General features: G+C 37.4%; 1 protein-coding gene across 2 annotated transcripts in view; it reads right to left on the reverse strand.

Moving 5' to 3' along the window:
* The window catches only part of PRKN (parkin RBR E3 ubiquitin protein ligase), a 721,348-nt gene that overhangs the window by 360,801 nt on the left and 336,031 nt on the right, over positions 1-24,516 (reverse strand). For both annotated transcript variants that reach the window (XM_071549419.1, XM_071549418.1), the window contains one exon: positions 1,276-1,391. In XM_071549419.1, the coding sequence (XP_071405520.1) occupies positions 1,276-1,391 (116 nt within the window). The remainder of the gene's footprint in view (positions 1-1,275; positions 1,392-24,516) is intronic.

Consider the following 24,516-nt stretch of genomic DNA (forward strand, 5'->3'; position numbering starts at 1 on the left):
CTGTTTATCCCACAAAGCTCATCTGTTTCTTCAGCAATTTTTACCTCTTTGTTGTACTTCATAGAGTTCAATGAGCTTTTCTGATGCTTCCTGAGGCCTACACAGGGAATATTAGGACATGAACACCCCTTTTCCATGCCATCTTACTGCTAGAATAAAAAGTATACTTTCAGTGCAGGTCTGGTTTCAACAATGAGACTTTGGGTTCCAGTTTCATGATTATCCCAAGGTGGCTATGATGAATCACCAGGCTGCACAACACTGTGCAGGTTATCTCACTTTTTGCCATTTTGCTTGGGATCAGGGATCAGCTATTGGCCCTCTTTTGTTTAGCAGTAGAGACACACACTAGGGCTCTGCACTTTTCAGTAAGCCAAATCTTTCCTCTTGCCCAGTGACTTTTTAGAAGGGATGGGAGAACTAGCCACTTTTGAGTAGTTGAGTCTGTAAAATGCGGAGGTACCAGTTTGACAGAAATTGATATTTGGCCTATATTTAACCTGGACCCAGGATCCAGTTCTGTAAATACACCACAGAGAATGCTGCCAAAATCAGCTCTTTCCAGAAGACACAAGATGTGAGAATCAGTACAGAGTTCAAGTGTCCCCTCCAATTTCTCCCTTCTGAAAACAACTACCATTTTGCAATTCCCTTTGGTATACATTTTATGTAAAATACCTCCTAATCATTAGATAAACGTGTTTCAAGTAATTCTTCCCTGCAATGGTAGCTGTCTTTTTCAGGCAATTGGGTTTTAATCAATGCTTTTGCAAGTAATGGATACTCTTGAATGCATGTCCCCAAATACCATATGCAAAGATGGATTACAGTACTTAAAACTGCAATAAACACAAACATGAGAACAGATGCATTTTACTATGATTTATAGAACAAACACCAAGAAGTTAATTTCTGCAGAAACAGTCTGTCCCCTTTGAAAATCAGGCTTTCTTTCACTGGCTTTTGAATGCATATTAGCAGAAAATACATACACAGCCTTGCCACCACATTGAGCACTCGAGTTTTGCATTAGACCTTAAGCACTTGGACTTTCACGTGCAACACAACTAAGGTACAAAAGTATGAACTGCAAGTGTACCAGCAAAACAAAGATCACATCTGAAAATACAGCCCATTTTTCACCATGGTACCAGGATGGAGGAAAAAAAATCTATAAAAAGGAAAACAAACATAGGAAAAAAAGGCTCTTTGGAAGCGATAAGTACTGTGAAGCACTGAGGCTGTGCTTCTCTTGACACTTTTTCTTGTACTTACCTAATATCTGTGCATGTTATACAGGTGATACGGCGACTGTTTGTTGTAACGAGGTTCAAAGCCACAGATGTTTCACTGTCAGTGGTTGGGTGTGCTCCACATTTAAAGTAAAACTCCTGAAATATTGAAAGAGAGATAAATAGAAGATTATGTACCTGTCGCTCATGTCCTTTCTTTATCTTTTGCTAACTGACATGTGAGAGAGCAGACAAATCACCACTGCCAACAGCAAGGGAGGACAATCATTAGGAAAGGTTTGCAAGGAATCCTTTGTAAAAATGCTAGGTGTGTGGTTTTTTAGTCACTTCCCTAGCAAGAAAAGATGCCTACTCTTGTACTAATTTGATATCAGTGTGACACATTTCATGATTTTCTGGATTTATAGAAAAAATTGCTTAATTTAGACTTCATTTAAGTATAGTTATCAAAGGCAAAATATTAATAATTGTCAGTATGCATTAATACTTCCTTTCTTTTTTTGTTACAGGTATTACCGCTTTCTGAATTCTACCAAACAGAATTTTAGCTTCAAATTCTTAAAGTCTAGCCTTGCTTTTGTGATCTTGGTAATGCCTAAGACACAATTGTACCATAATATTAAAGGCAAGCTGTAGCCTTCTGGGAACACATATTACACTTGCAATTATGTGGTGTTTGAATTAAGTTGTTTTAGTCCATACAGCTGTATATAGCCTCTCAGACTGCCTTCATTAGCATAATACTTTCCGCACAACTCTGTGTTTTATTCTCTTTTCCATTGTACCCCAGGGAAAGTCATATGAATCACATCATTCTTTGATAAGGTTTTGTTGTAAGAGATTGCATTTAATGTCCAAATCACTAGGTATATGTAAATAAAAGCAGTCTGAAGATACATGCTTTGCAATAGGAGCCACAGACTGCAGATTGGAGTTTCTTTGTTGCTATGAGACCTTTTTTCCAGTATCAAATTGTGGAGATTTGTGATGAAAACATAAAGAATGGGATAAATAAAGTGGGAATTGGAAGGTAAGGGTATAAAAGCTTTGGAAAAAAGGACAAGAAGGCATAAAAGAATGACAAGTGTTGATGGTATCAAGATATTAAGATCAAAGATAATTCTCAAGACACCCAGACTTGGGAAAAATCCTAAGGAAAAAAAAGTAAAAGAAATAATAAACTGGAGCAAGAGAAAAAGACACAGGCAGTGAATAAATCGCAGCATTTCCTAGTGACTCATAGAGGTGGGATAGGATAAAAGAAAAAAATAATTAGTTACTGTCAACTTCTTTAGGGTGAAAAAGTCACATTCAAATCCCAGGATTAAGAACAATCCAAAAGCCATGAAAAATACCTACTTGGTGTTTGCTAGCATCATCCCAAGTTCCTATCTAGACTCTCTGGACACATGTTGTAACACTTGTCAATATATGACTAAAAGACAATGTGTAGATGAGTGCAGATGAATGAAATCAGTTTTGTTTAGTAGAAAATCACCTTTCCCTCTATACAGCTTTGCACAGAGATTGACTACAATGCTGTGCTAAAAACAGTCCAGACAAATGTTTTTGCTCAATGCCTACAGCCTTGGACAGGGAGTTTTTCATCTGCAATACAGCTGTCAGTTACTGGGTTTTTGTCCTCCATGGCAATCACTTAGATATATTGTGTATTTCACCATGAGACAAATACAGCACTATGCACTACAATACCCCTCTAAGGTGGAGTCTGGTAACAGGGACATGAGAAGTATTAATGAATCTTCCTCGTAGGTTAGTCAATCCTGTTTCTCACAAAAGTGCTGATATACAAACTAGTTTCAACGGAAAATATTCAAACCCTGCTATAAGTGAAGGACACAATGCATGTGTTAGTAGCAGTTGAAAAGCAAAGTATGGGGTAAGAGTAGAGTCTGAAAGGAAGCCTGTTTTTAAAACCAATCATTCACAAAGCTTTTGAAGAAGTCACCTGTACATGTTTATATACAACTAATTTTTTAACAGCTAAATTTTCTTTCTGTCCTGTTTCATAGTGTCAGGATTTAGTCCCAAACAAGAAAATATGCTTAAATTCATCTGTAGCAAGCCGTAAAGACTTTCCAAGTTTTGCTCTTGTTGAAGACCCAGTTCCACATACAACTTTTAAATATCAGCTTAACTTGAAGCATTTCAGCTTCAAGTGAGTAAATGGAACTACACATTCATCTGGAATACATGAAAATATTACAAAATCTGTAACTTGAATTTATTTTCAACCTTTAAAAATGTATCCACTGATCTTTGTAGTATTTGCTAATGGGTTTTGGAGCTTGAGTTTTCTTTGCCCTTTAATTTGCTTTGAATCTTGTTTGAATTAAATGGTAAGAAGGATTTATTTTAATGCAGAAGCATTGAAATACATCTGCTTACTTCAGTACATCTTCTGCATGCAGCTAAAAGAATACTGACAACTCACAATTCCAGAACAGGCAAACTATTGGCAAGGAAACATACAAAAGAAAAATATTTTTTGATAAAAGAACTTACTGACTATAATAAAACTTTGAGTAACAACAACAAAAAAAGAGTAATAAAGGTATTAAGCTCTAAAATAGCCACACTGAATATAGATTTTTTTTTAAAGAGCATCTGTTGGGTAATTCTAATTAGTTTTCATAATACCTCACAATGGTTCTTGTCATGAAAGCTACCTAATGAAGACAGATCGTAAATAAAACAATGCAATTCTTATTCCATGGAAAGACAGACAGACAAGGAAAAAAATAATCAAGAGTGCTGTGCTACATTCCCAAAATACTTTTGCTGTATCATTAGGAAAATTACTTTTTTATACTTCTGTCTATCAACCCAAAAACTGCTTTAAGAAAACTCTGCTACTAATTAAATTTATGATATGCTTTGGTGTTGCTGAATGGAGAACATTGTGGAATGTGAAAACACTGTTTAAAATAACAAAAGAAAATATTGCCACTGTCCAAAGCTATTCATTAAAAGACTCCCTGCTTGACTAAATTGCAATTAAAGACAAAGCAAATCTTAATATTAAATACAAACAGAACAGAGAAAAATAAATCCCTCAAGATTATGTGTGAAATATTTTTTCAAAAGATGTCCTGAAGATTAAATAAAACAATTATTTAAAACAAATCTGTTGAGATCAGTAGTACAGTAAAACTAACCCACTTTTAAAATGTTCACCCTTGCAAAATCAAAAAGTGTCAACCCACACAATGCAAAATTGTACAAAATCAACACAACACACTGTCTGTAAGCCTGAGACCTCAGTGCTGTGAGGGGAAATGCAGGGAGAGATGAGAATTTGGGAAACTGAGTGCCTAACAGTTCTGCATTAGTGTGGAATCCAGTTCCACGTTTTTTGTAAATTTTTATTTTCTGTAATAATACGCATTCCAATTGTTCCAAGGCTTTTAAAAGTAATGAACTCAAGCTTCCAGTTGCATATAAAAGTTCATGTAGCCTGGTTTTACACTTTGCATAAATAATACACAATCCATTAATATTTATTTGTTACATTTACCAGATCACCCAGAGACTTAACATGGTTTTTATGCCAGGGCATATACCTGTGAAGTTACCATGACAGATAACCCATCAGCACAAGGCCTTTCTCAGCTGCTTCCCACAATGAAATTACTGAAATTAAATATAAGGGGGAAGAGTTTAGCCATTTCTCACTCTCCAGCTTTGCATTTCATCAGGCATGTAAATGCAGCTATTCTTTTATTTAGTCCCTCATGCAGTGTTTGATAGCCTAAAGAGGAAAATTTGAGGAATTTTTTTAATCCAAATTATTTATGTTCAAAGGTTTGTCGGACAACTTAGACGTAACACTAATTTTGCCACAGACTAAAATTCATACTCACAACTGTTACTTCTTAAAGTTGATATCAAAATATCTCTCTAATTTATGCTATATGAGACAATACTTCTAAATTGTTAACTTTAAAAAAAACAAAACTTCACATAATAACACAAAAAGAATGGGCAGTCTACATCAGTACCTGACCACTTCCAAAATGTTTTAAAATAGAAGAAATCACAGTATTCCTCTTTTCTGCAGTTGTGTTATTTGGTACAAAAAATTGTGATTAATGCCTTTTTTTTTAAGTATTTCTGTTTGGCAATGAATAAGGATGTCTACAAATTACTGCAAAAGCTGAGCAAAAATTTAGTGCTTTTCTTAGTTCTGAAAGGGAGTAATTTTATGGTCACCTTCTACTGCAGTGAATACCTTTACATCATTTTCTTGCCTAAAGGCATAGGTTCCATGAAATTGTGAACATTCTATTTAACACTATAAATGTCTTCCTTTTGGCAGTGTATCTGATAGATCGTTATTCAGAGAAGGGAACAGGCATCACTCTTACATACTCTGTCATATTCTTCATTCCTGTTATTGCTTTTGTGTCATACAACATCATAAAAAGTGCACGAGGGAAGAAAAGGTTCAGAGATACATGGTCACTGTTAGCTACTTTTTATGACACTCAAGAAGAAAATGCTCAAATTTATCAAAAAAACAATCTTTGATCTTTTACCAAAGGTATACCTCTGTAAACTCTGCCTTTTCAAACAAAACACGTGTTTACATAGCTCCAACTGCTGATGATAAGCAAGCTGTCTTCTACATGGTCAAGTAAGCAACGTAAGTAAGACCAAAGGCCAAGCCATCACAGGGAAGACAGGGTCTGAAAAAGACCTAGGAAGGCAGGGTCTAAAATATAAAAAGGCCTGGAAGAAACTTCACCCTTTTGATACATGTTTCCAAATCCAGTTACCTGCACTGTCAGCATAAAACCCCAACCAAACATTGCTCTTTGCTAAGAATTAACAAAATAGGCTGCACCACAGCTGATACATAACATACACATATGAAAACACAGGTTCCTACCCTTGCTTCTCATTCTATGCTGTGTAAGTTTGGCTAAAAATCCTACGGAAGCTTAACCATATTTCTTATTCCCACTTCATAAGAAGCTCCAAAATAAGGTGGGTGCCTTATACATGTGTTTATTTAGGACATGTTCATAATGGAATCAGAAAAATTAGCAAGAATGAAAAGAAAGGCATGTCACCACTAACAGCAGACTTTATGTACATTTCTACAGCCTTTCCATTTTCAAATCCACAGAATCCCACAGAGCTTCTGCTGTAGAAAATGCAGAAGAATGACAGTTCATGGATGCTGTCAGAAGTATGAATTTTGAAAGAATTGCCTTTATGGGATGCAAGGGGAAAAACTGATATTCCAGGGGAGATCAAATGTTATATAATAAATCTTGTTAATATACTGCTGATAATTAAGTTCACCTCAAAGATAAGTTGAAACATCTGATGTGAAGAGAGACAATAAAGTGCTGATATATTAAATTTCAATGTCTGCAAGTAGTATATGTTTATTTAGTTTGGCAAGAGACAAAAGCAGCATAAAAATGAAGAAGAAATATGAGCTTTCTGCTCTCTGACCAAAGCCCCATGCACTTCTTAAAATGCCTCTGGCTAAGATGACATGTTACTCATAATAAAAGCTCTTTAGGATGAGAACCTTTTGCCAGCTCTTCAGTGAGGCTCTCAGAGTATGCTTGGTCTTTGACCTGTGCGAAGGATGGGGTGGAAGACAATTAACTTTTAAAATTATTACTACTTTCTTGAGACAGGCATCAGTCAGGGACAGAAATGTTACCCTCCTGCATTTTCCCAGATTTTCTTTTATTCCATTTTCAAAAATCTTGCAATCTGTGTTCAAGCGACTAAAAGTCACAGAGAAAGAAGTGTCAATACCTCTTTATAGCACCTCCTTTTTATTCTTGGTTGATGTTAATTAAGTTCAGGTAAGAAAAACATGAAAAATACACAGTTTAACTTCTTTCTCTCAGAATCAAATAAATTCATTATATCTTTTATTCAGTCGGGAATATCAAGAATAATTTGCTGCATATCAATTATTTGAACAGATAGTCTTTGATATGGAAAGTGTTTTGAGTGTAGAAGGATTATCGAGCAGTAAATGTGCTTTACAAGACCTAGTGTTTTAGTCCTGATCAAGTCACATAAAGCCAAGTTTTAGGCATACAAAAACGTATCCAAAATCTCATAATAAATTGTTTTTATGGGACATTTGCAAGGAATATAAAAATAGTAACAGCGTCTATTGTCATCATACCCAGATCTCACTTTTTTATGCATATTAAAAAAAAAAAAGAACAAAAACTAAGCAAACACATTTTTGTTTATGTATTTTTTCCCCTTGCCAAGAGGGAAAAATTTTATCTTTCATTTTCCAGAATTCACTGGAAGAACAGAGGTACAGTTTAAAAATTCATAAAAGGCCAGCTATAGCACCATTCAGTTTTATTCAGCCATATAATATGATATGTTAGATTATTGATGATTGAAAAGGTCTTCCTATCCATTTCTGAGGGAGCCATCACTTGTTATATGTTATTTCCAGTGACTTATACCAAAAAGGTTGTTTTTGTAGAATGGTGCATACAGCTTGCACATCTATTGCCTGCACTAAAGAAACTCCAAGCCAGCTATTACTTTTCGGTAATTGATTTGTACTGAAGTCTAAAAGAAAAGACAGATACATTTAAGATTCAAATGTCTGGCATGATGGATTATTAACTACACAAAGTTATGATGACGTCTGGCTTCTGAAGACAACATGCAACTATAGTTTCATAGGACTTTTGTGTGCAAGCAAGCAACAAGAAAAGCAGTGCCTATCATGCATTATTCTTTCCATGTTTTCTTGAAAAGGCACCGTGGAAACAGAGCACAAGTGCCTGTGGAATTCCTTAGCTGCTGCTGCCCACACATCACTCCTTCAACCATCCAGGAAAGTTCTCTGTGTGAAAGTGACTTTTCCCATTTTTAACAGCAACATTTTTCATTTGGTTTGCTTGTCTAAAGGCAACCACACACTACATGTGCTTCATTTCTCTGTAAGTGGTGGCTTGTGCTCAGACAATCCTGTCACTAATTCTGCTGTCATCCTTCAAGTAGCAATATTTTCATGACAGAAACACAGAATGATCATGATCCAGATATTCTATCACCGATTTTCAAAATACAGACAAAGAAATGAAGGCTGTAGTGCATCAATGTCCTTATCAAATGGATCTTTACCTGAAACATTGCCTTGCAGTGGAATCAAAGGCCCTATAGATATTTAGCCCATCACCAGAAATGCATAACTGACAGCTCAGGGGTACCAGAATGTCTGTGGCATGTAAAAATACAGTAAGATAGCTGTACGTAAATAACTTTTCAATAGGAATGGCTATGTTTTAATATAAAGTAACACAAAAGCTTTACACATTCTTTCCCCTGAAAGAATGCAAACTTCCCTTTTCTCCTTTTTTCATCCATACATCTATCCAACAAAATCTCTGATCAACACAAACTTTTGGGCTAAACCAAGACTGCAGTTGTCACAACAACTAAATTACCTAGCCCAGCCTCCAGAGGCCAACCCAAATTGTTTTGCTGAATATGTTCACCAGCATATATGAAACAGATTATTTTGGAAAAGTCCTTATGAATTACTTGAACTACAGAAGAAGTCTCAGTTTCAGAGTAGCTACTTACAATATATTACAATCATCATACCCCTGAGCATTAGTGCTGATTTGTAGACTTAAACTTTCCCATCAGCCTCTTTTAAAGTAGAATCCAACTGTCTAAATTTGTTATCAAGTGTTTCCTGTAGAGAATAAACCCTTTACTTTGAGCTTAATTTCCTCTGGCAATCAGATCTGATTTTTTATGTGAACAAAAGACACAAAAAGGGCTCAAGGAGGTAAGAAACTAGGGTACTACATGATAAGAGACCCTCAGGCTATGCTTCTTATGGCACAAAAAGTTGCTTCCAATTACAGCTTTGAGTAATTTCTTTATTTTCCAATGATGTTAGCAAGCACTTGGGGTAAACACAGTGATCAAGAATTCAAAATGACTACAGAATAAATCTAAAATGTACAAGAAACAGCACTCCCATACTTGAGCTGTAAATATTGTACAGGTGACATTAGGAGCAAGGTCTCCCAAAGAATCCTATCTTGATGTTTAGAGAAAAGCCCAGAGTAAACAAAGCACAATATTAAGTAAACAACATAATTTCTTTAACTGAATGTTACTTTGTCTTGAGTATTCTATATGACAAGACCAATTCCACAGTCCAGTCTGCAAATATTGATGCGTTTCCGCAATATAAGCAGTAGATTCCCATCCATCTGATACTATTACAACTGAAAAAAAAAAAAAATTACTCATCCCTTGATATGGAAAAAACTGGGCAGGTTCAAAGTTTAGAAAAACTGGTATTTTTAACCCAATATCAATTTTAAAAAATACTGTTATTTTTTGGGTTAGATTTTCAGCCTTTAGCTCATATCACCTATGTCCCAGGGCCTCACATCCGTCCATTAACCATACAGATGATCTAAAAAGTCTGTAACACAGCTGAAAGACAGTACTAAGACACCTTTCATTTAGTACTATGGCTGCCTCAGGGGGAGCATCAGTATCTATGTGATGACACTGGGCAGACAGAATTAGGCTGTAATACTACAGGAGTGGCTCTCTCCTTCATCTCTGTGTCTCTGCTTTGAAAAATTGGATGGTTTGTTCTGTCATCTTTCCAACGCCTGCCATAAATCAGGATATGAATGAGAACAAATCAGGTGAGACATTGCCCAGTTACAAAGCAAACAATGAGAGGAAGCAAGGCAGGAAATTTTGAAAAAAGAAATGTTATTCTCTCCCTCTGTTAAAGGTATGCTTCCCTTCCCTGAAGACTCAAAAATGTACAAATTAATGTTTGGTACCTCCTCAATATTCTTTCAACAGGCATTGGGGTTTTTTAATTCTATTTGCCAACCAACAGCCTGCTGCTTTTCTTTTGAAGTATGTTCTTCATCATGACAAAGCATTCTGTTAGCACATCTACAGCTATAGTGACCTTAAGTCTTAACAGAGTTCTACTGAATTATGGGGATTTATGCTACTAGTGTTCTCCTTTCCACAAAAATGCTGAAGAGCAGGTCTTGTGTTTCACCATCACAAACAGAGGTAATGTCTAACCCATACAGTGCAAGACATATTTAATCCTAAGGTTTGAGGAAATTCTTCAAAGGTTTTACAGTAATTATTTTTTCAGGCTTGTCCAGTTGTCAGAGTTGATTGGGTTGGGTGCAAATTTAGGTGTGTTTTAGTTTTTCCCTGAATCCCAAGTTTAATCTTTTACTTTTACATGGACTGAGCAGTCAGATGGAATATTTGTGCTGCATCACACAAACTGAGGTTTTCTTAAAACAGAAAGCAACTAAAATACCCTGTATGATAACCAAAACATATGCTATTCAGAAAAGGAGGAATGATGTTAAATACAGTCACATGAATAGACTTATGTGAATAATTGATCCATACTACCATCATCCAAGAAGGAGAGAGGACTACATATACATTTAGTTATTATTGATTCCAACAATGTCAAATCCGTACATAACTCCTTACAGAAGGATCATTGCAACTGTTTCTGCCACTTCTGTGCAATGAGATAAAGACACCTGATTAGCAAGATAATCACTTTAGACAGTCTTTTAAAAAGCAAAATTTGAACTACAATGTCTAGCAGAAACACCTCATAAACCTATTAAAGGTTTCAGTATATAAATGCATGATTTGTTGCTTCAAACTTAAGAAATAAAATACTTGTAAAATGTTCTACATGACTCATACAATAAAAAAAACCCCGAAACTACACAACATGGCTATAGAATCAAATATACCAATATCTAATAAAATAGGCTAAACCCTTGAAAAAGCTTTCTCTGGAGGTTCTTATAAGTTACTAAATATTCTTGAAAGTTACAGAGGGTTGCAGAAAATTAAGTGGACTGAAGGGACAAACAGAAAAAAAACCAACAGAAAAAACCCATCAAAATTGCTCATCTCTTTGGCTAATCTTGTACTGCAAAAAGTCACTAAAATCTCTGGAGCAAACTGACTAAACTGGCATTTAGTTTTATGCTGTCTGTTGTCCTTATTTCAAATATATTTTCTATATGTAATATAAATGGATGAGCTAGATGCAATATATATGCAAGATGAGCTAGAAAACATAAGTCACAGTAGGATATTCATTAGCTCCTGTATAATCTTGTAAGGAAAAAAATAAATCTATGTTTGCATACTATACCTATAGTTTACAGCATAAGAAATCTGGAAAATGCAGTAAATAAGTTACACAAGCATTTAATACAAACTTATTTCATGTACATACCAGTGCAGAAGTAGACAACATTTCTCAGTAGATGACAGCACAGTGTCAGATTTGAAAGGATATTTTCTATCATTAAGACCAGAAAGATGTGAATGTTTTCCCTTTAAGACACAGATATATTGTCTAGTATAGATGGCTACTTCCATAGCTTTAGTGTAATCCTGATGTTGTCTTGATAGACTGTTTTTACTAATGTGACTTAATTTGGTTTTTTCCCAACAAACCATTTTCTGTCTACATCATCTTCAGTGGAAGAACAAGCAGAAAAAAACCCTTAATTTTTCTATAAGTAAAAATGCAGAAGAGGATAAGGCTACATCTACACTGGCAAACAGTTTTTGTTAAAGAATATCCAAGAGCAATTCTGGGTAATTGAACACAGTCATCCATATAGCTGCAGGGTTAGCAAGGTCCCTTATACGTTTTAGATGTTGCCAACTAACATCTCACACCAGCAGAGATAAGGGGCGGGCACACCCAGACACGGTCCATGGCTTGCATCCCTCTTTTGGGGACTAAGACTTACTAGCTGTAGATAAACTATGCTGTGCCATTTGGCCTTCAGGCATGAGGAATTCTGCCAGCAACAATCGACCTTGTGGTCCTCGTAGGAACACTAATAGGGCATGGTTCACATCACTCTCTACATCTGGAAACACAGTATCTTCCTAACTACTGCTAATTCCCAGTCCAATTTCCTCTAGTCTTCTGACCAGTCAGGCAACTGACAGCAGAACTCTTCTACCATTCTCCACTGCAAAACGCTTTGTGCTCCCTGTTTCTTCTAGCTAGGTTTCTACCTATAAAAATAGCTATAAATTCATAATTAATCAAAAGAACTTATGCAAATAAAATTTATGCTCTCTCTATGATAAAAATTAATTTTGTTTGAAAATGGGTTTACACAACAGCAGAATCTTTGAATTAGTGTATGAAACGTGAATGAATGGTACAAAACTTTTATTTTAACATCTGTGTTAGAAACTAAAACTGTTTAAACTTGAAAAATACCTTTTGAAAGAAAATAAAAACAAACAAAAAACTCCCCACAACTTTTAAATGTCTTTATTACTCAACTATTTTAGTTCAATTTTATATAAGGAAAAGTCCTAATTTGGAAGATACAGGTGCATGACCAAAATCATTGCCTTGTAACAGTCTACCAGATAAATATAAAACTAGGCACATTATCATGGACTTTAAACAAAAACAATTGTTTAGATGCGTTGTCTTATTCACAGAATTTCCAACACACCATCCTGAGTCCCCAGTGCTACAAATACCTGGGTCCTTGTGGCTACTGAGTGCACTATAGTGATGTGACAGCATTCACAGAAACCATCATGAACTCACAATGTCCAGAGCACCAGCACAAGAAACACTGAGAAAACAACTGGTGAAAACTAAAGCTAACCCTGACTTACAGGTGTGAGGAGGCAGAGCCGGACACTGAAATACTGATTTGCTTTGCTTCTCTTCCTGGGTAGGATGGACAGCTTGCAGAGGTAACTGAGCCAATAAGATGAATTCGGTCTCACAAGTGTTGAGTTCATACAAACATAAGAAGTCTATTATAACATTTATTATGACAAATCATTTTTCAGACTCCAAAATTCTCCCATTGATGGCATAAGCAAGTAATCAGCAAGCGTTCGCCAGACATTGCCATGTGCTTACCACTGCCTTCTCAGTTCCCTGACTGTTACTCTTTCTGCATAGACATTATCTTATTCAATAGCAGCAATGTTCACTAAGTAAGCTCACAACTCCAAAACAAACTTTAAATCACACAGCCTATATATTCTTGAATATGTAGTAGATATTTAGGAAGACCTTGGATAAGCACATTGCATAAAATAATCCCTTCAGTAAATCATTGTAAAAATAAGTATTACAATTGTCAGTAAAACACACACTTCATTCAAATGTTCAGACATGTAAATTATAAAAAAAACGTGTCCTTTCAATTTCAGAGAGAAATTACGGTGGGATAATAAATGTTGTTTGGCCTTGTCTGCTTCATGAGTTTTAACTTCTCATTTATCCACTATCACACTATGACCCAGCCTTGAAGAAATAAACCTCATCACTTCTAAAACAGTTTCTACCAGTCCTTAAAACAAGTAGTCTGTCCAGCCACTTTATTCAGATCCATGATAGGATGCGCCCCAGGAGCACCTTGGAAAACACACACATCAGCAGAGAAAGTAGAATACTTGTATTTAGCTCTTTCCTGAGACCACAGAGCTCCCAGCTCAGCTCCTAGGAGAGTGGGTATGCAACTGCATTCCTACAGACACAAATATCTAGCTCATGTGCTCAATATTTTATCCAGCCTGACATGCAAAATGCTAAATTAGTGCAAAACATGGAGACTGGAACACCGACAGTACAGCCCAAGGACAATACTCACTACATTCAAGATTACCATCTGCAAAAGCTAAGCCCAAAAGAAGATACCCTGTGTGCTGCTGGTAATTCTGGTATATTTAAGACACAAAGTACAGAAGTCACAACCACTCTCAGTTGCAAATCCAGTAGGGTGGTGGTGCCCTTTTGCACTAATCAACAGATAAAGCCGCTTGTCCTTCATGGACTGGGTGAAACCAGCAACAAGTGTTTTACTTCTACCAAAAGACCATCATCAATAGAAAATAATTCCAGAGAAACACACACTCCCTCTAAAGCACATTGGTTCAGATCCCTACACTGACTGTTATCAAGAACAGGATGTAAGGTGTTCTTTCTTTGTAGAAAGCTGGGAGACCAGTAGTAATGCCAATGTCAAGTGAAATTTTTCCATTGTACACTTTGCTTGCTTTTGAGGAAGATGAGTAGGGAGAAGAGAAATTCATGGACAGTAAGATGTCACAAATATATAACACTAATGTTTTAATGAGATTGAATTATAGATCCCACTGTGTAATTCTCGTACATGTATGGCCCTGAACCAGGCTGTTACTCAGATTCCAGACAGGCACCCTAAAACATCATGGCCCGCACCTAGACAGGCAGCAAGTCCATCTCTAGGGCTACAAAAACCCGTCTGACCTTCTCTCTACAAGCAAGAAAAATAAGATAAAAAAAAGGACTATAGAACAATAAATCTTCTTGCCCCAGTATGCCATCTTCTAGGTAACCCACCCTGTTTCTTCTGAGCCTCTTCCAAGAGCTTTCTTAAAACCAAAATGAGAAACAGGCCTTCAAGCTGCCCCTGCCCATGGCAGGGGGGTTGGAACTAGAGGATCTTTATTGTCATTTCAAACCATTTTATGATTCATTCTAAACATGTTCCAAGATAATAGTTAAAAAGATTCAAAATTCACTCAGTATCTGATACATAATATTTAAAATAATTTTAAAAACCTCCAATGTATATGGTAATAGAGGAAAAAGTGTTACTTTAAAAGTAGTGGCAAGTGTTACATTAATGCATTTTTAGCCCTTTCTTTTGTGGGTGTTCTTGTGGGGTGGCAGGTTAAGGTTTTTTGGTTTTGTTTTATTTTTGTTTTTTTGCAGGGGGAAAGGGATAATACAGACCAAATATTTTCCAGCATGGTTATTCTCTTTTTCATATACTTTGCATATTTATTTCTATATATTTTCAAGGTATCCTTGAAACTGAATACTTATGACTTTTACAGTGACTTAGAAAACTAAATATTTTAAATCAAAGTTTAAATAAATCTACAAATTTACTAGGTCAGGTTTCTCTGGGCTTAAAAAGAAACAAATCAGTTAAAAGGGATTCTCACAGAATTCCAGCTATACAAATGCCAGAAAAAACCTGTAAACTACAAGAATTAAGTTATCACAACAAATCCTTATTGACAGGTTAGTGATCCTGCAAGCAATGCACTACTGCTTTCCAGTGTTTAAGAATAAGCTTCCAGAAATCAATCTGTTTGTGACTACCAGCTCTAACACACTACAAAGTCATAGCACCTTTAACAGATATCTTAACTGAATTTTATTATTTTTTCTCCTTTACAACCTCAAATTCACGTGGGACAATATTCTGTTTACAAAGAATGAGACATGCACAATTATAGCTCCTCCTAATGGTACGGTAACAGTGGTGTTCAGTGAAAATTTATTCTCAGTAATTACCACATAAGCACTAGAAGTACCTGGCTTTTCTTTAATGCAGAAGACAATAAAACACACTCATGCAACTTGAAGACTTCTGTGCCAGTTCTGATGTTTCAATTATGGGGTAGCAGGAGAGTGAAACAGCTTTATGCATCCAGTGGAAGAAACACACTTCATTAGAACACTTTGCCTCACCTTCGGGCAGCAGCTCAAACATCTGTAGCTTGTAAGAACAATTCATAACCACAGTTATTTTGCCCACATACATTAAAGTCCCACAATGGCAAAACTCACACATTTGATTGTAGAATGCCTCAAACATTTACTGAAGTCCCACAGAGTGGGCATGATGTACAGCAAAACTGATCAGCAGATATAATTACTCTGAAACATAATAATATACAAATACTTGAAAGACAACTGTTGAAATCCTTATTGTCAAAACCTGCAGATAATATGCTCTTGAAAAGTCTTGGGTTTTTTAACTGTATGTTTCTAACCATCCACTATGTTCAAGCAAGGGAAATACTTCATTTTCAGTCATTTTCCCAGGAAACAGACCAAAAAACTGAATATTTCCAATTTCACTGTAAGAGCTTCACTAAAGCATTTTTATGTATTTATACAATTAATTATCATGTATTCAAATTGATGCCCCAAATGGGGCAGGTGTTAAAAGCATAAAGCATTGTTAACCTCAGCAGACAATTTGTGTATTTAAAGCTGGGTATATACTTTAAGTATCTTCCTGAGCTGGGTCTAAGGCAGAAAACAGAATATCAAAGACATTCGTTATTACAACTTAAACCCTTTGGACTCAAAACAACAGAAGTCTTGCTTATACCTGACTTCTGTGAGCTAGAAGTACATGTTGTATACTGAATACAGGCCCTTTCGACTTGCCATTCTGATGGCAGTAATTACCCATCCTATTAGCATGAAGCATAAGCGGCAGAACCCAGAATATGTTGCAGCAGTTCCAACATGAATTACCTTGTAGCCTCTGATGAGAGAGACTCACACGTGATGCCACTGAGTATGTTACCTCACATTACCACATCCTATAAACACTGCATGCTCACTTTGAATTTAGTTCTGATTTGTAAAAATGAGTTAATTTCATAAAGTACATGCACAGAAGTAGATGACACAAATTCAAGAGTTTACGAGCTGCTCCCAAATCAGTTCTGGGCACAATTCCTTAAAAATAGACCCAAAATTGAGTAGACGATTGTTAATCAAAACCTAATACCTTCACATTTTAGAATCTCAGACCAGAACATTGAGCATGGAAACTATAGGTGAGAAACAGATTTTACGCCAAGGTAAATTTTATGACAGCTTTTAGATCTAATAGAATATCTCACATAGCGTGTCAGCCTGCAAATTGACACAGTTATTAAACACTCAATAACAGTACTTGCCACATGTGAATGAAGAAATTGTGCTCTTGCATATAAACACTGCCTGACATTTGAGAGGAGACTCCTCAATAACCATGCTGTAACCTAACAAAATCACCTTCATCTGATTGGATTGCTGACAGATGATTGCAGGAACATGTTGCATGCTTGAGTGGAAAGCCAAGGTTTCAATCATCAGTAATGAATTTGCAACAGCTGCAGACAGTAACGTACTGTTTATATGTCATGTGCAGTGAGCAACACAAGATTCAGTGAAAGTGTTACTGAAATTCATAGAATTACAAAAAAGCTATACCCGAACACATTAGACAATTTGCCACAGTACATGCAGAAATACCTATCAAACAAGCTGCATTTAAAATAAAACACAGGCCTGATTTGCCAAATAAGTGACAGTATAAGCATAATGTTAGGCTTTGGAACTGACTCTACTGTATCTTCTTGAGTTTTTTTGTTTGATGTTATTATAATTACACTTCATTCATAGGTTTTAATTATTGCTTCTCAGCTGGTTCAGGTCCCTGAATTCCTGCATGTTTCCTAAAACTTGAATAGAACAAATACATGGGTGGTATAATGGTCTTCAGTAATACATGGAAATGGCTTGTTGGGCAACACACAACATAGAGTAGCTATAACACTGCTCTCACTATAGGCTCAAGACTATATAATGGCAATAGCACATGCCATGTGGGAGTCTCACTTCCTTCCCACACTTCTCCCTGTTGCATAAGAATACAACGTACTGAATTTGGATTCCCCTTTCCTTTTGTATTCATACTAAGTGTAACTAAGACTCAATAAATACATATATACATAAATTGAAAAAAACCACACAGACTAAGAAATATATTGGTCATATTTATCCTTTATATCTCAATCTGATAATACCTAGCTTCTCCAAGAAAACTGTTCTGGTAACATCTGATTATTTCAGCACATTAAATCACAGAACAGTCCATCCAACCCAGTATCTTGTCTCTAGTAGGAAGTTAACAGTAGATTCCTGGAATGTGTGCCAAAAACAATAAAAACCCCACTGGTATAAAATAGTATTTGCTTAGATTTCCTTAGATTATGCTCCTAATCTTCAGCAATTTGTTGCTCTGAGACTTTGTAAACTAAGAAGGCATCTCTTCACATTTAATAGTTCTCAATGGATTTTCTCTTATTAGTTTATCACTCTTTGAACACATTGTAACTTACACTATATATCAAGGGAAAGAGTTCTGCAGTTTAATTATGAACCGTGCAAAGAGGAATCTCACTGTGGTTGTTTTGAACATCACAATAACTGGAAAACAACATTACATCAGGCTGACATAGGATGTTATAATCTTACAATGTTAAGTCTTTATGACAGGCAACACAGCATGGGAACAGGAAAAGTTCCTTGCTGCAGTGAATCAGTAGCATGCTTTTCAGACATTTCTAGAAGTAAAATATCTTGAAAATATTAAAGAAGCATTTACATTCAGTTTTGGCTTGCAAATATCAAACTACCTTTCAGCACAGTCAATAGAATTATTAAAAGACCCAGAAATGACCTCGTATGGCTCAGATGAAAAAAAGCTGTGCTCCTGCTCACTTTCTCTAACATCAAACCCTTGACACTGACAGTCTCAAGGAGGATATAAAAATGATAATTTATAAAATGGTAACTGCTTTTTCAGTGAATCCAGGTGAATAAAAAAAAATGAAGAAAAGCTGTTGATTTGTTAATATACACTATCAGTCTTCCCCAAGCTCCCACTGATTCCTACTACAGGATGAATTGTCAACTCATATGAAATTGCCTCTCATCAAATGATGAAGCATCTACACTAACTGAAGAATATTTCAAGAACTCTATCATTGAAGGAAATGTGGAGTTCAGTTCAAAACAACTGCTTATTTTTAAAAGGCAGTTTTGAAGGGCAATGACAATCTAAAATGAGCACAATCACACAAATTGCTCACATAAGACAGAATAAAACACGGAAAAAAAACCCCAAAACTCTGAAAGCATGCTTAATACTCAGGTTTTCAAGATAAGGTTTTCTGGAACTGAACCACAGATGAAAAAGAAAATGAGCAACAAAGGTGGTGCTGGTTTTTTTTGTTTTGTGGGGTTTTTTTGGTTTTGTTTTTTTTTTTTTTTCAATTTATGTGACAGTATTAACAACTAAAGAACAAGATCCAAAGAGCAGAGGATTTGTCTGAAAAGAAAATTATAATCTTCAGCAGTTTTTGTTTGATTTTTTACAAAATTTTGGCATTTCCACATATGTAAATGAGAATGGTTGTGCCCATACAAGCAAGACGAGCTAAACTTCCCAAGACCATTCAGCACAGAGCAAAATTACTGAGTTTCTTAAGGTTTGCCAAAACATGTATGAAGAATCCAGCTCAGAAAAACTACTAGCGATTCTTAATTAGTGGTGAGAGGAGAAAACTGCTAAACAGCTCCAAAGACCTGCCTTAATCTCCTTTTTAGGACTTTTACGGTATCAAAAAAAGGTACACAAAACACCAAAACCAAAAAAAAATAAAAAAACAGTGAAAAGAAAAAAGAAAATTAATATATAGTTCCACTGCTCCAAATAAGACTTGTTAGGTTTGCGAGTCCTAGGTTTTGATGCAGATGTTGCTACTGGCCCATAAAAAAAAAAAACAACATTCAATACATATGGTGGAAATATTGTGTTTACACTGCTGAGGAGTGAATAACTTTTCTTTTCTTTTTTTTTTTTTTTGGTAAGAAGGATAGATCCTAATTTTATAAGCTTTAACTTCTATTTCCAAAATAAATAACTTAAATTTTTGTCCCTGTAGATAAGTAATTCAATTGAATAAATCGGTTTTTCTCCTATCTTTGATTTTCCTGAACTGTGAAGTGGAATAACAGAATTTCTTTATAAAATAAAAAATTATCTACACCAGAATGAGGTTATCTTGAGAATACTCATTAAAAAAATAAAATGTTTACTTATGGTTTCCTAAAGATGGCTCTGAGAAGAAATGTAGCATTGAAATAATTTGTAGCAACAAGGCAAAGAACTGCAAAATGTGGTAAAGATCTTTAAATAAAAAAAAATTAAAAAATCAACTGCCTTGTGCCTTTCTTCATAATCAAGCATTTGAAGTAAATATTTTTAATCTCAAATTGCTAGTAAATATGTCAATTTAAAGGCCTAGTCAAAATTAGCATAATACAGTCACAGCACCTTTGCAGGTTATTTCAAAGTGCCAAGGTACTGTTTTGAGTACTGTTCCCCTTTTCTCTCCTCCTCAGAAAACCTACTGGTGTCTCAACAAAACCACCTTCACTTTTGCACAGTCCCAGAGATCTGACATAACTGATGTAAGTGAAATATGGTGCTGGGGTCCATCAGTGCTGGTCACTTTTCAAACATCACCTCCTCAGGGCACAGGAACAGACAATTCCCATACGTCGGAAGTCAAACAGGAGAGGCAGATGGATGGCTTGGCTGAACAAGAATCTACTCTTAGCAATAAGGCTAAAAAGAAAGGTGTGCTCCCAGTGGAAGTAAGGTCAGATGACATGGAAAGAACTCAGAGATGTTGCTTGCCACTGCAGGGAGAAAATTGGTACAGCTGGAGGTGAAGCCGGACAGAAATCTGGGGAACAATAAAAAGAACTTTTTACGATCAGGTGACCCACTTGGTGGATGAGGGGAAGGCTGTGGATGTGGTCTATCTGGACTTCAGCAAGGCCTTTGACACTGTCTCCCATAATATACTCCTGGAAAAGCTGGTAGCCCATGGCCTGGACAAGTGTACCCTCTCCTGGATTAAGAGCTGGCTGGAAGGTTGGGCCCAGAGAGTGCTGGTGAACGGAGCTGCATCCAGCTGGCGGCCAGTCACCAGTGGTGTTCCCCAGGGGTCTGTATTGGGTCCAGTCCTGTTTAACATCTTTATTGATGATTTAGATGAGGGGATTGAGTCCATCATCAGCAAATTTGCTGATGACACCAAGTTGGGAGGGAGTGTCGATCTGCTGGAAGGCAGGAGGGCTCTGCAGAGGGATCTGGATAGACTTGAGAGATGGGCTGATTCCAACGGGATGAAGTTCAACAAGGCCAAGTGCCAGATCCTGCCCTTTGGCCACAACAACCCCCTGCAGCGCTACAGGCTGGGCACAGAGTGGCTGGAGAGCAGCCAGGCAGAAAGGGACCTTGGAGTACTAATTGACAGGAAGCTCAACATGAGCCAACAGTGTGCCCAGGTGGCCAAGAAGGCCAACGGGATCCTGGCCTGTATCAAAAATAGCGTGGCCAGCAGGACCAGGGAAGTGATCCTTCCCCTGTACTCTGCATTGGTGAGGCCACACCTTGAGTATTGTGTTCAGTTCTGGGCCCCTCAGTTCAGAAAGGATATTGAGGTGCTGGAGCGAGTCCAGAGAAGAGCAACAAGGCTGGTGAAGGGACTGGAGCACAAGCCCTGCGGGGAGAGGCTGAGGGAGCTGGGACTGTTTAGCCTGGAGAAGAGGAGGCTCAGAGGTGACCTCATCACTGTCTAGAACTACCTGAAGGGAAGTTCTAGCCAGGTGGGGGCTGGTCTCTTCTCCCAGGCACTCAGCACTAGGACAAGGGGGCACGGGCTCAAGCTCTGCCAGGGGAAATTTAAGTTGGATATCAGAAAAAAATTCTTTCCAGAGAGAGTAATCAGGCATTGGAATCACCTGCCCAGAGAGGTGGTGGATTCACCATCCCTAGAGATTTTTAAACGCAGATTGGACATGGCACTGAGTGCCATGATCTGGTAAATGGACTAGAGTTGGACCAAGGGTTGGACTCGATGATCTTGGAGGTCTTTTCCAACCCAATCAATTCTATGATTCTAATACATTAATGGAATAGGCAGTATAAAAATAACATTGGCTCATTACAGGCTGAGGATGGCTCACCTTATAAACAGGGACAGAGATAAGGCAGAGGCATTTGAAACTTTCTTTTTCTCTGTCTTCAACACAGATGGTGGACCAAGGGGGTCTCAGTTCCCTGAGCTAGAGGACCACAATTGCAAAAACGATTAACTCCCAGCTGACCCTGAAACTGTGCTGGATCTGCTGCTCCAGCTGGATCCCTACAAATCTGTGGGGCCTGATGGGATTCATCTATGAATCCTCAAAATGCTAGCTTGATGTCATTGCAAAACCTCTCTTGATTTTTGACTTGTCTTGGGAATCTAGAGAGGTCCCAGCTGACCTTACTGGAACCTGGAGAAGGCTGTCCTGATTTTCAAGAAAAAGGAAAGAGGACAACCCCAGAACTACAGACCTGTCAGTCTCACTTCACTGCCTGGTAAAGTTCTAGGACTCTAGAAAGTACTGGAAGACACCAGAAAGACAACACAGTCATTGGTCACAGTTAGCATGGCTTCATAAGAGAAAAATCCTGCTTATCAAACCTCATTTCCTTCTATGACAAGGTAATAACCCACCTGGTTGATCAAGGGAAGCCAGATGATGTCATCTTTTTGGATTTCAGTAAAGCTTTCAATACTGTGTCTCACAGGATCTTGCTGGACAAAATGTCCAGCACAGCTGAATAACCACATCATGTGGTGGGTGAGCAATTGGCTCACGAGTGAGCACAGAGGGTGATAACGAATGGTGACCTGTCACTGGTGGGGTTCCTGTGCTCTTCAACAGCTTCATAAATGACTTGGACATAAGACTGGAAGGGATACTGAGCAAGTTTGCAGATGACACAAAACTCAGAGAAGCTGTCAACACCCTTGAATGCAGGAAGGGCCTGCAGAAAGACCTCAACAAATTAGAGTGCTGGGCAATCACCACCATAGGAAGTTGCTGGATTCTGCACCTGGGACGGGGCAACCCCAGATGTTTGTACAGACTGAGGAATGAGATGCTGGAAAGCAGTGCCATGGAAAGATCACTGGGGGTCCCGGTCAATGGCAAGTTGACTATGAGTGAGCAGTGCCCTGGCAGTCAGGAGGGCCAACCATGTCCTGGGGGCCATTGGTCACAGCATCACTAGCCAGTCAAAGGAGGGGATTGTCCTGCTCTGCACTGGTGTGGCTGCACCTTAGGTATCGTGCGTGGTTTTGGGCAGCACAATATAAAAAAAGACATTAAGCTCTTAGAAAACGTCCAAAGGAAGGTAACAAAGATGTTGAAGGGCCTTGAGGGGAAGCCGTATGAGGGAACTTGGTGTGTTCAGCCTGGAGAAGAGGAGACTGAGGAAAGAGCTCAATGTAGCTTACAACTTCCTTGTGAGGGGAAGAGAAAGGGTAGGCACTGATCTCTTCTCTGTGGTGACCAGTGACAGGATCCAATGGAATGGTCTGAAGTTGTGTTAGGGCAGGTTCAGGTTGGATATTGGAAAAAGGTTCTTCAACCAGGGGGAGGTTGGGCACTGGTAGAGGCTCCTCAGGGAAGTGCTCACAGCACCAAGCCTGACAGAGTTTAAGAAGCATTTGGATGATTCTCTCAGGCACATGGTGTGACTCATGGGGATGGTCCTGTGCAGGGCTAAGGATTGAACTCGATCCTGGTGGGTCCTTTACAGCTTGGCATATTCTGTGATTCTCTGTGATTTAGAGATGGCTTAAAAAACAAAGCTTTACAGGAACACAACCATGCCATCCCTCCTTTAGGGCAGCTTTATATGAGGTAATCTAGGCAATTATCAGCATGTAAACCTGACATCAGCCCTATAAACAATGAATAGGTAATACACTGCTTGATTAATAAAAGAAGGATGTGTAATTAACATCAATCAACAACTCTTTATGGCAGCGAGACTATATCAAACTAATATGACATTTTTATGAGATTACAAACTTAGTGGAACAACATAATAGTGATGTGGGAATTTACCCAGATTTATGTATGGCATTTGATACAGCACTGACATTTTGATTAAGAAACTAGAACACTATGAGATTAGTGTTAGAGACATTTAACTGATACGTTTCAAAATGTAATTTCCCACAGTGAATCATCAAATGTCTGCTTTTCAAGGTGACTTTCAGTCATCATCTCCTAGCCCTATGCTATTCAAAACATTTCTTAATGATCTAGCAAAAAATAAGAAGGCATAAGGTAATTATTCATAAATATTTCAGACTGCACAAAATCTGGGGGATTGGAAACAATGAAACCTAAAAGTCACTGACAAAGCCACAAAAACAGCTCATCTGAGATCAAAAACATAATATGCGTTTTAAAACAGTCAGAAATAAAGTCATATCCTTCGAAGTAAGGGCCATTCTGTTCAGCAAGGCAATAACTTGAAATGACTAAAGTATTTGCTAGATTATCAGCCAAACTAGAATCCCCAGGATGACATTAGGGTTAAATTGTCTAATCAAAGAGCTGGATATCAACACAAGTAAGCAGAGTGTATCACCCCTGCAATGGCATCACTACTATAAAACTGTGTCATATTAGTATTTCATTTGGTGAATA

This window comes from Pithys albifrons, chromosome 2 (genome assembly GCF_047495875.1).
Source record: "Pithys albifrons albifrons isolate INPA30051 chromosome 2, PitAlb_v1, whole genome shotgun sequence".
NCBI classification, from domain to species: Eukaryota; Metazoa; Chordata; class Aves; order Passeriformes; family Thamnophilidae; genus Pithys; species Pithys albifrons.